This window comes from Nymphalis io, chromosome 16, assembly GCF_905147045.1.
Source record: "Nymphalis io chromosome 16, ilAglIoxx1.1, whole genome shotgun sequence".
Lineage (NCBI taxonomy): Eukaryota > Metazoa > Arthropoda > Insecta > Lepidoptera > Nymphalidae > Nymphalis > Nymphalis io.
Genome location: NC_065903.1, coordinates 6,450,052 through 6,467,228, shown reverse-complemented (window position 1 = coordinate 6,467,228; position 17,177 = coordinate 6,450,052). Strand labels below are relative to the sequence as shown.

Genomic DNA, 17,177 nt, shown 5'->3' with positions numbered 1-17,177 from the left:
AATACACGTATTTATTGAAAAATATTTAATTTCCAGGGCACATACCACGTAAAAGGCTTACTTTGAAAATGAGAACTTCGATGTCCCCTATTTGTACGGAGAATATAAAATGGAATTCAACATTTGGATGGATAACGAATTGATTCCTTGTATTAATGACTACTATGAATTTATACCAAAGCAATCATGATCAAAACGTATTGTATATACATATTTTTTTTTACTATTTACTTACACGATAATAAATATTATTATTTATTATATAATTGCAGCTTTGTTTTTCAATTGCTATTGCTTATGTTTTGTTATATTTCATTGTTGCACACAAACATAAAATACACCACTACAAAAGAAAAAGTTATGTATTAAAGTTTTAGGCATTTAAAAAAAATTATACTCAGATTATGAATATGTAAAATATTCCGTATATGTAAAACATATTATATACAAATATTTTTGGTATCAGTAAATTGTATATAAAAAAATCGTCTGAAAATATTTATATTTAAACAAAATTTAATACAATATTTTACCAAACTAACTGTTTCCTCTTAATGATCGAAAGCGAATGAGACCTCAATAAAGTGGAATTATACTAACTCAATTCCAAGCATTTTTAGTTATGTATAACATTATGTTTAATTTTACATTTATGAAATAAATAAAATTAAAATAAATGTTAATTCTCTGTTTAATTTGTGGTTTATTTATAATGTTTGTACTCAATTTATTTTTACTACTTAAGCAACTTTTTTAGCAACTTTAGTTTATTGCTTGGTCAGGCTGTCTACCGACATACATCTAGGTAGGTTCTATATATAGAAGAGACCTACTTATTTTTTTTCAATATTTTTAATTTGTAATATATCACTTCAATATTTGATATTTTTTTCCTATTTGACTTTTTTCATTACTAATGCAACACTATATTATTTTAAACAAATTGCTTTAGAAAATATTGCCAATACTAAGGAGAAAGAAACGATTATGTACATAAATAAGTCCACTTTTCGTTTTTACAGAAATACTATATTATTTACTCTACGTAATAAGTTTAAAGGTTGTGAAGGGGAAATTACAATTACAAGGTTGATATATATATATGTAATTTATGCTATACTTAGTCATAAAAATAAATAAGATAATGACAAAAAATTATATATGATCATATAAATATCATTAAGACCTCAGGGATATATTATACTCAACCATTGTTAACCTCGTGTTTTACTTAAAGTAAGAAGGAAGCATAAGGGCCCGACGATTTTTACTCCTTCATTGTCATAATTACCAATATCACATAAAGAAGCGTGTTACGTGCGCAGATAATATTGAAAAAAAATCATGCCTCATTATGGATAATAATGACGTCTACGATAACATCCGTTACAGTTTTATTATATGATATAAATTAAGAGATTTACATAAGTAAAAATAATTAAGCGTTGCAGGAACATCATCACGTCATACATGAAATTCTTGTTGTGTAATAATTTAGCAAGAACAACAATAGCGAAATATTTGCAACAGTCATGTGTATGTGAATCATACTTACCTTGACTTATTTACAATAATAAAAATAAACTAGCAATGTGAGATTCTATTTGTTTTTTTTTAATCGTAAGCCTATTTTTTATGATAAGTATATATTGTGTTTCACTTTTGCTTTTAAGTAAGTGTAGGTGTAAGTGCCACTTCTATTCCAAGGAGCCTATATAATTACTTAGTGCCAATTATTTTTTTAACTGAACGAATTTTTACGTTCATACTTAACTAGTTCCTACTACGGCTTTCCGTCTGTAAGCGATGAGCATCGTCTTAGATATTGGGTTTCCTATATTCTTTTCCTTCAACGTGTTTATAAAATTTCACAATGATTGGTTATGTAGTAAGGGCTTGAAATCGTTACAAATAAACAAATTAACTTTCGTATAATATTAGTTTGTTTATATACATGCGATATAACTAAAAATCCAGCTTTAACAATGTATCTTCGGGATTAGATAAAACAAGACGAACTCAAGAGATTTTCTAATAGCTATTAAATGGTCTAAAAACCACATATTAATTCAATCGTGAAACAAACTTAATATATTGTTATCCGAATTACATACAGTAAGCATACAATCACATCGATACGTCGATTAGAAGGTTAAAAGCTACTTCCTGAATTTGTTTACATGCTGACTTTGACTTGACTTTTAATAACAAACAGGCGCAACAAATATAAAGTGTATATTTTCATATTATTAGTAACATTTTTAAGAAATACATACATACTAACTACTAACTACTACTCGAAATTCTAATGGACTTTACCTGGAATTTAGTCTAGCAATACAAAGCCTTTAATAAATAAGGTCTTGGTTATTATTCGTAATATATAAGGACAATGCCTTAAAAATGATAAAGCGATAGACTTCCAAGTTCATGAATTTAAATAACACTAATGTGTTTATGATTATGGGGTCACAAGGGGTGTAGTATAAATAGTTCCTATTTGCAGCTTAGGGTGAATAAAGGTTGACGACCTTTTTCCGTTCATTTCACATCGTCATCCCTTCAATGTCGACTTATAAAGAAATATTCTTAATACTCGTAAAAGAAACGACTTGAGTATAAATCAAGTAGTTTCTTTTACTTTTTTGAAAAGATTATTTCTATAAAAAAGTTATTTAATACCATTACTCTATTCTGCTAATACTACTGTTATCAAGTGATCATGCTTAAATGTTCAGTTTCCTTCTCACACTAAGATAAAAAAATGTAGTATCAAAATGTATTTTTGAAAAAATATTTTGTTCTACCATGTAACCACCTTACCATATTTATCTATCTATTCTAATTTATCTATCTATCTAAACTGTCGGTGGTAAGCATCATAGTAATTTTAAACAATATACTTCGTTCCTATGCTCATCTATGCAATTACAAGAAACGATATTTATTAATAAAAAAAACCGGCCGATAATGCTCTTGATTGACTGGTTCCCATCCCTACTTCTTTAAATTCATCTATAAACATCCTTTAATGTATAATATTTCAAATTATCACAACTAATTGCATATCTTTAAATCTTTCCTATTTAGTATGACTGGTCAACGAAATTGAATAAAAGAACTTTGCAATTTAACGACCCCGTGGATCGTTTTGGCCCAGCTCCTTCACCAATTGATTACGATTTTCAAAAAAACGACTCAATAAAATAAAAGAAATTCTACCATAATTATAATTATTATGCATACTTTTATATGTAATATCAAAAATCAAAAGGACGACAAAAAACTTTTAATACAATTTTCGTCTATTGTATAATTAAACGAAATAAAAATATTACTCTAACATAAATACGAAAAAGAATTTAAACAATATTCTTCCGCATAGTAAACTATAGTGCATTGTGTTGCCACTTATTATTAATAGACAAATTGCTGCAATGTCGTCGTAATACAATTAACCATATCAATCAATGTTAAAGGCGCTTTAACTTGAATGCTGAATACTGAGCTACTAGTATAATTCTTCAGCTACTGATATTTATAAGCATATAAGTTTACTACGTAGCGTGTAAGTTTATTTTTAACTGAAGGTCTGTCTGATATCCGCTTAAACAAAAAAGTTAAAATGAAATGTACCTTTCTTTCAAAATACCAAAAAATAAATAAATGAGGTTCACAAAAGCTGCTGAATACTTAAAAGATGTTGAACTAATATCCAACACCTCATTTGGAAGTCATTTGTTTCAACTACACTCAATGTTGTAATGAGAGCGAGGCCTCCTTTTTCGTGAAGTCGTACGACGCATACAAAAGGATATTTTATAATACAGATTAAAATGGCCCAGTTTACTTTATATTGTGATTCGTGACTCTATAAATGTATATTTAGTATTCACTGTCCTTAGACATGCGTAATAATCTTATTATGAATAATATATTTATATGTTTTCGTATACTTTTTTTGCACCTACATTTGTGTAACTTTTGATGAAAAATTCAAATTAGTACTGTTAACATATTTTCGATCTATATATGTAGTATATGTGATGAGAAAACTTTGTACCTCTTTTTAAGTATATTGCGCATATGTACTCACTATGGGACTGTCATAATTAAAGTTTGTATAGAGGAGTGCACAACGTTAAATACAATATTTAAATTTGCACTCATGTTTATGTGGTAAAAATGCATTATATTCAATAAAATAAAACATTTATTGTTTACGTTCATAATGTCAAACACATGATAAAGTCTGTGGTCAAACTTAAAAACTAATAACGTGGTTTTAACATTTCCTTGAGAATTTTTGATTGCTTAAAAACGTTTTGCCAAAGCTACACATGATTTTTAGTATATATTTAAAAGAACTTGAAAATAAATTCACAAAAATAAAAAGTTTATAAGCTTTGTACCAGACAATCACCGAACTGTTTTCGAAATGTAATTCATTGAAATTGAAACAATACGTTCAATAGGAACGCCAATTAATCAATATGAGTAAGTGCATTAAAAAATAAAATTATGTATGACCATATTTGTAATACCCAAAATACAATTGGTAATTATTATTTCATTATTACAAATAATTGTATTAAATCGCAAGAATGACGACGCCTTGACAGGGCAACGACACGGAACTATATTATTACAATGTAATTCAAAATTCCACAGTACAATGCCGAGATTTCAACTGCGTTTCTTTGAACATTATTATCATTGTATTAATGCAAATTATAAAATATAGAAATAATAATCGTAAAATAAAATTATTTCTCTTCCTCTTATAAATACTTAAATATATTCGCCAATTTTCTATGTATTTATCACCTCTAAAGTGATAAAATAAAGAAAAATTAATTCCACCCGTTTTTTAAATTCAGAATACAAAATAAGATTCTATTAAGAAATTGTCACTTTATCGGAATCAAATCGAAATGTAATCGCCGCTGCTTAACTATTTTTCTATTATACAACAAGACAACGATCTAGTTACATTTCGGTAAAAGTTGGATCGGAATAGACCGTTACGTTCCCGATGTATCGTAATCGTTATAAATTAGAATTGTCCAGCCTTATTACTAAGCAAATGTAAATCACTTTACTTTAATACGACTTGCACAGGAAGGAAGTATTAACATTTCAAATAATTTAGTCTTTTTACACAATTCCAGAAGCTATCGTATTAGTAATTAGGGTTCATCTACATGGTACGCAGCCGCACCGCAGTGCAAGTTTATATGTGTATGTGAATATTCACATTGGCTTATCGTGTTACATTTTTTATATCGATTCGTACCTAATCCAAAATGTAATCTTAATATTTTTTTAATTCTACCTACTTTGCAATATGCTAAAATAGAATGTAGATACTGATTATCGTTTTTATTTTTCAACTTCTACACTTTTTCTTTATTCTCGTCCACTTTTTGCAGCTTAATGGTAATACTGACATAATTATTTAATTATTATTGTCAAAAACAGACGTCAGAACAATTACGACGATATCGCCTTACTGCATTGTGATCTTTACCATTACATTCGGATATTTGCACGCGGTGCCGTTGTAATCGTGGTGCGCGATTTTCATGTGTATCAATAATGGAGTCTGGCGTTGGTGCTGCTCCGACATATGTACACGAAACCTAAAAGTATAATGAAAACCAATGTTACATTTATGCATGGGATTTGATTTTTTATTGACGTAACAATATCAAATATAATTATTTAAACAAAATAAATTTATACACAAAACAGACCTTAAGTTTCTGGCATAGTACTTCATGCCATAGACTTAAGAACTTCAGTTTAACTAAAAGAACTATAATAAAAAACAATAGCGACTTTTTATAGCCGAGTTAAAAAAAAACTATTTTAAGATTCCATACCACATTACCTTGTCTGTTATGTTAATATACCTATGTTATTAAATATTATTAAAATTACGTGTTAAAGAAAGTTTAATTAAACTTTTAGTACCAAAATAGAATAGAAATAATTAATGTTGAGGTTTAGTAATAAATGTTAATGCACGTTCTGAATGACAATAAACAAGTTCTGAGAAACAACCGAGTAGATCCTTTATCTCACGACACCCACCCTTCAACGTCGACATCCGTAATGTTTCATTTTAATAGGCAATCATAATATAAGTAACATAACTATGATGATTACGAGGGCTTGAATGCAATCCCCAGGTACATATACGTACAATACATATAATATTATTAGGTTTTACTATTAAGAAAATCTCTTTAGAAACCCTGAGTTTGTAATTTGATAATGTAAAAATTATCGAATTCTATATATAATTGAATAAATATTATAATATCCCGTGACACGAAAATCACTTAAAGCCTTTGTTTCAGCGCCAGCGCTGTACCCTTTTCAATAGATTACGATAATTTTAAGTAAACATTCCAATAATAACACTTATTTACGATCTCATTTACTAATATTTGGTTATTTTATTAGATTTAAATTATCTTAGCAACTTCTCATGAAATTTTAATTTTTCCTGTTTTTTTTTATCTTAACATTGTATTACTTATTTAAACGTTTAATTATCAATAATATTTTATCATTTATATTTGATAGTAATAAAAGAAATCCTGTATAAGTGATAGTATAGGAAATAGTTTTATGTATATGTATACAAACTATACAATACAAGTTATTTTAACTTATATTTGACACTAAAATAATAACAATTTTTTTTTCATATAATTCAATCACAATAACATTTTTGAATTCATATCAAAAAACCCGGAACTAAGGCATGAAGTAGATAACTATGAGTAAGTAGGTATAATAAGTTCCTTGTACTTATGTAGGCAGCGACACCGGCAAGTTGAGAGGCCGGCCAATACCTACCTTTCTTTGTGTATACCCGTCGCCGCTTGCACAAACAAGGCTGCCTTTCTATTCTCATTCTATATAAATTTACTAGTGAATGAATTATAGGATATCTATGGGCTAACCTGAATTTTGAACAACTGTGCAACTGCATATTTCGAAATATCTGAATCGTATATAGGATACGAAGCTATTGCAATTTTATACTAAATAAGCCGGCGATAGCGTACAAAACTAAACTAACTTTGAGTACAGCTTTAAAAATGTACTTTTTAAAATACTACAACGTCGTCGGTTAGCTAACCGATGTTATCGTTGCATAGGTAAGACTTACACATGTTGCGCACTACATGCTGTGACCACGAAATTCTTTTATTATGACCGCCAAGCGTTCCGAGGTCAAACATTTTATTGACACCTGACATTGTTCTAGCATTACTGACCATTTACCCACTGAAATTGCCTTACTTTTTAATTATATCCGTTCAGTATAAATATGGTTGAACGCGAGTCGAATTTATCAGTCGGCCGACAACGGTTTGAAGTGATCTAGTTCGTCAGAAAAACACAGACCACGTTTACAATGCAATCGCTGGTGGTGTTCTTTGCTCTCGCCGCTGTGGCTTGCGGCTCAATCATCCCGTTGGCGCAGCCCGCGCATCACCCCGCGCTGGTGTTGGACCCACACGGTCGTCCCCTCGACACCGCTGAAGTTATCAACGCTCGTGCCATCCACCTGCAGGCTAAGGCCCTGGAACCCGTCGGACATGTTGCTTACGCTCCCTTGGCCCACCATGCTGTCGTAGCTGCGCCCATCGCTCACTCCGCAATCGTCGCCCCTGCAGTGGTCGCCGCTCCTGCTGCTGCTGTGTCCCACCAATCTCGTGTGGATGTGCGCACCAGCCCTGCCATCGTAGCTCACGCCGCGCCGGTTCTTGGTGCTCACTCCCTCGCCGCTCCCTTCTTGGGCTACTCCGCTCACGGGCTCGCTGGACACGGTCACTACCTCAAGAAACGATCCCTGGGACACTTCGCCTACAGCGCACCCATCATCGCCCCCTCTGCCGTGTCTCACCAGTCCCGTGTTGATGTGATCTCCAGCCCCGCTGTTGTTTCTCACGCCGTGGCCGCCCCAGTGCTGTCTCACGCCGTTGCCGCACCCGTCGTAGCCCACGCTATTGCCCCTGCTGCGGTCTCTCACCAATCCCGTGTAGATGTACGCACCAGCCCCGCTATCACCGTCGCTGCTGTCGCCCCTGTAGCACACAGTGTCGTCGCTGCTGCTCCCCTCTACCATTCAGCTCCTCTCATCCACGCCGCTCCTTTGGCCCATGGTGCTGGTCATTTAGTTCATGGTTGGTAATGAGCAAATCTGGCGAACTCCTATTAATGCAATAATTAAAATAATAAAAAAAAATATTTATAAATAATAAATTAATAAACTACAAAACTTTTTTAATTTTAATTATCCCAGTGCTTATGTTTTTTACACAATATAAAATTTTAATAAATAATATCATTAAATACATAAATTAACTTTATAGAAAAACAAAACTTATAAAAAAATTTACTTGAAGACCAGTTTTAAGAATCAAATGTTCAGCACAATAAACGTAAACCACATCAATAAAATCGTAAAAATTTAATATATTCATATAAAAAATTATACCATTTTATTGTTACTAAAAGCTTTAAACATATTAGATTTTTTTATTAAATGTAATAAATATGTATCGAAAAAAAATGTAGAATACATTACATATTAAAATGTTATCCATTTCAATAAATAATTAGAAAATATTTATAATTATTACAAGCGGTAGTCATTGTCAAGTTCAATCCAATAAACTTAATAAGTGTTAAACTCAACGCTACGACCAACGCGTATATAATTTAGAATAACCTAATATTTATTGAAGTTAATTTGATTATAAATTTTGTTTTAATGTTATTTAACTTCGTGATATGATTTTTACAACTACCGACATTATAATGATTTAACTTTTGTATAAAAAGCGATGTATTTACAACGAACGATCATAATTATTGTTGAACTTGAGCAGGGGACCACCCAACACTTCTTTCGCTATCCTGGCCCACCTTCTGTTTCATAAGGTTTAACATGCTTGTATGAAAAAAACTAATATTTTATAAGTAAGCGAAAATAAATGTAGTTCCTTTTTTTAAGCAATAATTTTAAATAATTAGGACTTTGCGACGATGTCAAACATAATTGCAGCTCAAAATATAAACAATATTTTTTCTTTGTAATGAACTATATATTATTATAAATACGTACACCCCTACATACAAACAAAAAATTGTTTATTTGTATGTAGGGGTAAACTCCGGTAAACTGCTTAAAACAGGTATTGAAAAAAACAACTTATTGAAAAAAAATGTATGGAAACCACCTTAAATAATTCTTCAAAGAAGTTTGTCCATTTTCTATATTTAATGTTTATTTTATTTTAATAGATTATTTTTCGATATACTTACGTTTGGAAATTTGTTTTAACAACAAAACATTAATCCATATCGCAATAATATATTTATGATGACAAGTACTTAATTTATATAAGACTTGCCCCTTAAAATATGTCAATTATATATATAGTATCGGAGAAGGGCATATAGTATCGGAGATAATATAAAATCCCATCAAAAAAATAAATGTGAAATGAGAGCCAAGTTCAATATTATGATATATGTTGACTTCAATGACAAAAGAAGGGATATCTAAATGGGTGCCAAGTTCAATAGTCAGTCCTGAAATTTATTTATAACAACATACAATATTTTATATCAACTTAAAATATCATTTCTTCTTATAAAATAAATAAATTTCTTCTTATAACTTAGGATAATATATTGAAAGGTCTGACTTGGCTAGTTCTCATATACGAATTATTATTAAGTACGTACTAAAACAGTCGTGGAAGAGCCCTATGTTCGATGGCTAGTTTTTACCAGTAAGCCAAATTTTCGGAAGAATAAAATAAAAACTTATAGCTTTAGAACTTGCGAAGGCTATAATATAATTAGTATATGAAAACTAGCTTTTAACTTTTATTTTGAGATTAATTATAAACGAAAAAACTTCTAACGATTTCATACTTAGTTATAAAAATACATTTGATAAAGTTATAAATATAAAACAACTAAAATAAAACGAATAATTAAAAACGAAATATTCATATACTGCGTTAAAAATAAAAAATAAGGTCGCAAATTAATTTATAAGAATCGCCGAGGCTAAATTATAATATTTAAACATTTTTGAAAGGTTTTGTACAAAGTGTACTCGTTTAGTCGAACAAGCTATTTTTTTATCAACTTGAGTTTTTAAAAAGTAGAATGAAATAAAATTTATAGTATTCAAATTGTATTGACGAAGGTAATAAAATCAAAAATGTGTAGTTCTCTTATGTTTTGTACAATACTTGCCACGTCAAGGCATTTTTAGCATACCCACTGGAAAGTACTCATAGGGGGGTACAATAGTATTTATAACTATCCAAATCTGCTGACAAAATACTTTTATAAAGAATTTTGAAGAAAATTTTCTATAGCTTTGTAGAAAACAAGATGTAGCACTCGTAATTGTTAATAACATAAGCCTCAACTTAATTAATAACCGAGAGATTATAATTTAATTTCTTTTTCATAGAAACCTATATTTAAAAAAAAAAAACGTTTTAAATTATATTCATTATATCGATTCTTGATTCTCCTTAAAATGGAGAGGAGGCCTTAGCCCAGCAGTGGGACATTAACAGGCTGTTACTGTAATATCGATTTAAAAAAATATAAGGTAGATTATGATTTAAATTTTTTTGCCTTGTAACCTACAGTGCGACACTCTTAAATCATAACGGCTACCAGTTATTCTGCAATTCGTATGCGTTTCGGTCTCATTTGGCTATACACATAATAAAATATGCAGTTGTTATGAAAAAAATATATTAATTGAGCAACAATAATTACATAATTCTAAAATATCTAGTCATGTTGTTTACTCTTAGACAATGCGTCCGTAGTGCGTTCTTTGTCTAAGTTTCATGCTTTGGCAAAACTTTTTAGTAAAGCTATACATATAACAATATTTTACACACATGTATTACCTCGCATTCATGTATATTTTGTGTCATTTATAATATCGTAAACATTGTATATCTTATCTTTGAATAATAATTTTAGTTGTGCTTGCAATGTAAATGTTATTGTTACTATGAAATATTTGTGACGATCATGGGCATTGGACACGGACAATTATTATGCGGAGATCAAATGAAATATAAATAAAAACACCTAGTAAAACTTTTTAACAAGTATAAGTTTATTTAGTATTTTTAAATTTTTATGTTAATTTGTTATTTTTTTTAAATTGTTAATAATGCAGTTACCATTATTTTTACTTTATTTTTCGTATTAACACAAAATTTACTATCCAAATAATAGGAATACATAGTAATACGAATATTAATTACTTTTTGTAGTGTCGTTAGTTTTTGGAAGCTTAAATTATTTTTACAAGTTAAAACGTGTTAAAATTGCAAGTATTAGACATTCAGTAATAAAGAAATCTTAAGGATTACGTGTTCACCGTAAAAAAAGTCACAAGTGTAATATTTGAAATAATAATTCACGGCACTAAACCTGATTTGTAAATGTTTTGAGTCGGGCAAGGGTCAGTGATACGAAAATAGTTTTTGTAAAATATTTTATTTTTTTTAAATATTTTTATATTATTGTAATTATATTTATGATTATTATTAGTTCGCCAGATTAGCTCTCTACCAGCTATGAACTAAATGACCAGCACCATGAGCCAAAGGAGCAGAGTGGACGAGGGGAGCAGCAGCGACGACACTGTGGGCTACAGGTGCAACAGCAGCGATGGTAATAGCGGGGCTAGTGCGCACATCCACACGGGATTGGTGAGATACCGCGGCAGGAGCGATAGCGTGAGCTACAACGGGTGCAGCAACAGCGTGAGAGAACACTGGGGTCGCTACAGCGTGAGAAACAATAGCGGGGCTAGAAATTACATCAACACGGGATTGGTGTGAGACGGCAGCAGGGGCAACGATGGGAGCGCTGTAAACCAGATGACCAAGGGAACGTTTCTTGAGAAGATGTCCAAGACCGTGAGCAGAGTAGCCCAACAAAGGAGAGGCGAAAGAATGAGCAGAAACAAGAGGAGTGGCAGCGACGACACTGTGTGCTACAGGGGCGACAGCAGCGACTGTGATAGCGGGGCTGGTGCGTACATCCACACGGGATTGGTGAGAGACCGCAGCAGGGGCAATAGCGTGGGCTACGACGGGTGCGGCAACGGCGTGAGACAGCACTGGGGCGGCCACGGCGTGAGAAACAACAGCGGGGCTGGAGATCACATCAACACGGGACTGGTGAGAGACGGCAGAGGGGGCGATGATGGGTGCGCTGTAGGCGAAGTGTCCCAGGGATCGTTTCTTGAGGTAATGACTGTGTCCAGCGAGTCCGTGTGCGGAGTAGCCTAAGAAGGGGGCGGCGAGGGAGTGAGCACCAAGAACGGGAGCAGCGTGAGCTACGATGGCAGGGCTGGTGCGCACATCCACACGAGATTGGTGGGACACAGCAGCAGCAGGAGCGGCGACTACTGCAGGGGCGACGATTGCGGAGTGAGCGATGGGCGCAGCTACGACAGCAGAGTGGGCCAAGGGTGCGTAAGCAACATGTCCGACGGGTTCCAAGGCCTTAGCCTGCAGGTGGATGGCACGAGCGTTGATAACTTCAGCGGTGTCGAGGGGACGACCGTGTGGGTCCAGCACCAGCGCGGGGTGATGCGCGGGCTGCGCCAACGGGATGATTGAGCCGCAAGCCACAGCGGCGAGAGCAAAGAACACCACCAGCGATTGCATTGTAAACGTGGTCTGTGTTTTTCTGACGAACTAGATCACTTCAAACCGTTGTCGGCCGACTGATAATTTTAATCCGCACTCGACGGTTTTTATACTGACAACATTGTCGAATTTCAATTTTACACTTGGTTTTAAAATTTGTAATGAGTGAAAGGCCAATGTCAAGTGTCATATTTAAATTATACCTTGTTCCTTGTACTACTGGTGTGAGTGAAATAATTGATTTATAATGAACGAAATTCAGATGTTACATAAGAGCAATATGTATTTAGCTTTTATTTTCCTGGTCATCCGTTATATTTAAATTAATATAACAATTAGAATTTAAACAAGTCTGATTAAATGCGTAAAAATTGAAGACCTTGAATTGTATTTAACTTTTTATTATAACTAAATTTATAGTTTTATCATTGATATGTTATTTAGAGCAAACAATTATAAAAAAAAATATATTTAATTGTAATTAGTAAATTCTACTTAGAATATAAAGATCTTATAAAGGATAACTTGTACACTAGTACAGTGTGAGCAATAGACATTGAATAACACAAACGAAATAAAATTATTCTAATGTTATAATACAAACAATATCGAGTAAAACCAATTTATCCGCCCGCACTGTACTTTTCCTCACGATGTTTTCCTTCACCGTTAAGCACGAGATGAATTATAATCACAAATTAAGCACATGAAAATACAGTGGTGCTTGCCCGGGTTTGAACCCACGATCATCGGATAAGATTCACGCGTTCTAACCACTGGTCCATCTCGTGCTTAACGGTGAAGGAAAACATCGTGAGGAAACCTGCATGTGTCTAATTTCATTGAAATTCTGCCACATGTGTATTCTACCAACCCGCATTGGAGCAGCGTGGTGGAATAAGCTCCACAACCTTCTCCTCTAAAGGGAGAGGAGGCCTTAGCCCAGCAGTGGGACATTAATAGGCTGTTACTGTTACTGTACTGTACTTTTGCATCTTGCGCGCCTTACCAAGTTATACTTTGTAAGTTTATATGTTCCATTTCATTACATCATCATCAAAATCTAAATTAACTTCAAACTATAAATATAAATTTTACGAGCGATACAATTTTAGGGAAGATTAGAGCGATTCAATTAGACGCCCACCCAAACTTAGAATTTGTATTTTAATTATATCGCCTTTCTTTAATTTTTGGTCGACCTCTAAAGAAACATACATTCATTTATGAATATTAAAGTTTTAAATACGAGGTAAAACAAGTTTTAATAATAATAACAATAATTCTTAATATATTCGACATTTATTTTTATTTTCTTGTTTTCGGCCCTGGACTTAAATACAATCAATCACGAATTTGTATGTCTTGTTAAACACACCATCAGTTATGAAAACTAACAATAATTTAGTTCTAGCCAATACCAACCCACGTAAGTTCGTATTAATTGACACATGCAAGCAAAATATTTAAAAATATAATAAGAAAAAGCAAAACTGTTTATTCAATACGCATTACACTTATTTTTGATTCCAGTTAGGAAAAAAACAACCCAGATCTTAGAAGAACCGACACACCGAAAAATTAACGAGATTCTAACTATAAATTGATGTTTACATTGTATGTATTAAAGATTTATATTTTTTTTCTGGAGGTGATCATTCTATTCATAAGCAACGAGTAAAAATTATGCTAATAAAAAGCTTTTTTCCTATATATACCACCAGTACAGGTAATAAATAGTACGAATTAAAGTTTTCTAGAACTATAAGTTATTTATTTATAGAACTATTATTGACCAAAAGGTCCGCCCTAATATAATATAATCCTAAATAAAATAATTGTAATCCGTAATATGTGCGTAAGTTTTTACTTACTTTACATATTTGTAAGTTACGGATTATAATTTATTAGTTTCAACATTTGATACTTTTTTATTTATTAGGTTTACTTCTCATCTCAATTTCATTGGTAATGGAGATTGGTATATTTTTAAACGCTTCATTCAGGCTAAAGTTTTTAGAGTTTTTTGGATATAACAATTTCATATTATTAATATATATATAAATATTCATATTATATATATTTCCCCATAACCATAAAAACTCATAATCGACAAAAATAAATCGACAATAATTTAATATTAATGTTCCTCGAGGACCTCCTCTTAGCCCCCTTCCTGTCTTTAAGACTGAAAAGAAACGCACTAAAACGAAATTTGGACAGAATACGCCAATATCACGTATGTATATCGCGCGTATATTATAACAGTGTAAAAACACGGTAAAAATGGACAGTGAATTTAAATAAATTACAGAGATCCCTATATTTAAAAAAAATAAATATCATCTTCAGTTATACTTACTGTCAAATAAATTTTGAGCAAATTTTAAACATTGTTATCGTGGTTGGGAATGGTGCGTTCTTCTCTCCTGTTATGTACAACTGTTGGATAATACATAAATAATAAAATACAAATTTGATTTAAATATTATTTATTTTATTTCCTTCAATAAATGTAGAAACATTTTAACAATAAAAATATTCCTAAAGCATTGTAATTATTTATTTCGTTCATTACCAAGTCGTACCGTATACCGACGGACCATAAACTATTTTCTCTGAAACCACCGCTGGTGATGATTTGACATCTACTCGGGATTGATGGGAAACAGCTGAACCGGCAGAATAAAGTGTGTTAACAGGAGACACGTATACAGATCGGGCATCAACAACAGCTGGAGCAACTTCGACAACAGGTGAAGCAACATAGGTAGGTTCGACAACTTGTTCTGTAATCACTGCAGGTGAAGTCTTAACATCTACTCGAGATTGATGTGACACAGCAGAACCTCCTGCATAGACGGTAGCAGATGGAGCCACATTAACCAAAGTTGGAGTTGCAATAACAGCTTGTGCAGGCCCATAAGTCTTTGCAGCAATAACGGCTGGTCCAGCTGCTACAACTATTGGTGCAGAAGATCGTACATCTACACGAGATTGGTGAGATACAGCTGCGGGAGCTGATACTACAGTCTGTACAGGTGCAACAACAGCGGGTTCAACAACAGTCCGGGCAGCAATAACAGCAGGTGCAGCAACCACCGTTGGTGAAGAAGTACGTACATCAACTCGAGACTGATGAGAAACAGCTGCCGGAGCTGCGTATACAGTGGAAGGTGCAGCATATACGGCGTGAGTTTCAACTACAGGCTCAAAAACAGTAGCAGTGATAGCATCGTGGTCTCCTAAAGCCTTTGCTTGATAATGCAAAACCTCAGATGTATACGATGGAGCAGCAATAGCCACGGCAAATACCGCACTTAACACCACCAGCGATCTCATTATGAACGTGGTCTGTGTAAAGAGTCTTAGGAAGATCACTTCAAACCGTCACGGTCGACTGATGCTCATTCCATGGATGTTCATCTATTTATACAAGAGCTTATAATATATGCAAAATTGTATTTAGATCATTCAATACTGGGCGTACAGGAACATAAATGTTGGTGTCCTTGAAAACTGTCGCCGAAAATGGCGTCTAAAAAGGTCGACGTTGATGTCGCTTTGTGCAAGTGGTAACTTGTAGCAATTGACATTTTGTTGATGAATAATATCATAATACTCAAGTCAAGTAAGGATGTAATAGGACATTCATTTACTAAAATTAATGTCCGGGATTCAATACAAAGTAATATTACGAGCCATTAACGTTTTTTGCGTTATCTATCAATTAAAAAAACTTGTATAACAAGATTTTTATAAAAATATATAAGTAGTTATAATAATATCTTAAAACACATATTCTATAAGTTTTTCCTTTATCTATGCTAATTTTATTTTATTTTTTTGTGTTTGTAATGAATAAACTCAAACAAACATTATCAGTGAGTAGGACACATTCTATTTTCAAAAAAATTAGAGGTCAGATTAGATAAGGTATCTTTTCTTTCCTATAAAAGTCAGTATTTGGTTTGCGCTATAAAAACTATTGATGATATCTATAATAATATGCAGTTGATACTCATTATTACCTACAAAAAATCCGCGAAACTGAGCGAAAGCGATTTGAAGCGAAGCATCTAACTATTATAGTTAAATCACAATAACTGTTTTTTGTTCAAATCAATAAAAACACGGGTAGAATTTTGAAAAAAACTTTTGAACTTTAAACTACATATACACATATACTTATTTTAAATTAATATCTTAGGAGTTACGGCAAAGTTAAAATTCACGCGCACCAAAAAATATGACGGTAGTGGTCAGAGGTGGCGAAGTAACCAGCGCAAAGATTTCGAATGTACCATATTCATCACATATTCTACCGCCAAATAGCAATATTTATTATTATTGTGTTCCGGTTTGAAGGGAGAATGAGCCAATGTAACTACATGCACAAGGGATAATTTAGTTATCAAGATTGGTGGCGCATTGGCG

At 32.6% G+C, this 17,177-nt stretch overlaps 3 protein-coding genes across 3 annotated transcripts; 1 reads left to right on the top strand and 2 right to left on the bottom strand.

Moving 5' to 3' along the window:
• The first annotated feature begins 7,375 nt into the window (after positions 1–7,375).
• Positions 7,376–8,299, top strand: LOC126774567 (cuticle protein 19.8-like). The gene has a single exon (XM_050496141.1). It carries the CDS (start codon positions 7,436–7,438, stop codon positions 8,213–8,215), a length of 780 nt encoding a protein of 259 aa, XP_050352098.1. The 5' UTR covers positions 7,376–7,435; the 3' UTR covers positions 8,216–8,299.
• A 3,321-nt stretch (positions 8,300–11,620) lies between these two features.
• Positions 11,621–12,839, bottom strand: LOC126774556 (calphotin-like). Its single transcript, XM_050496126.1, has one exon. The coding sequence runs from the start codon at positions 12,756–12,758 to the stop codon at positions 11,649–11,651; it is 1,110 nt and encodes a 369-aa protein (XP_050352083.1). The 5' UTR covers positions 12,759–12,839; the 3' UTR covers positions 11,621–11,648.
• Positions 12,840–15,280: 2,441 nt separating this feature from the next.
• LOC126774570 (cuticle protein 38-like) lies at positions 15,281–16,119 on the bottom strand. Its single transcript, XM_050496143.1, has one exon. It carries the CDS (start codon positions 16,080–16,082, stop codon positions 15,315–15,317), a length of 768 nt encoding a protein of 255 aa, XP_050352100.1. The 5' UTR covers positions 16,083–16,119; the 3' UTR covers positions 15,281–15,314.
• Between the last annotated feature and the right edge of the window lie 1,058 nt (positions 16,120–17,177).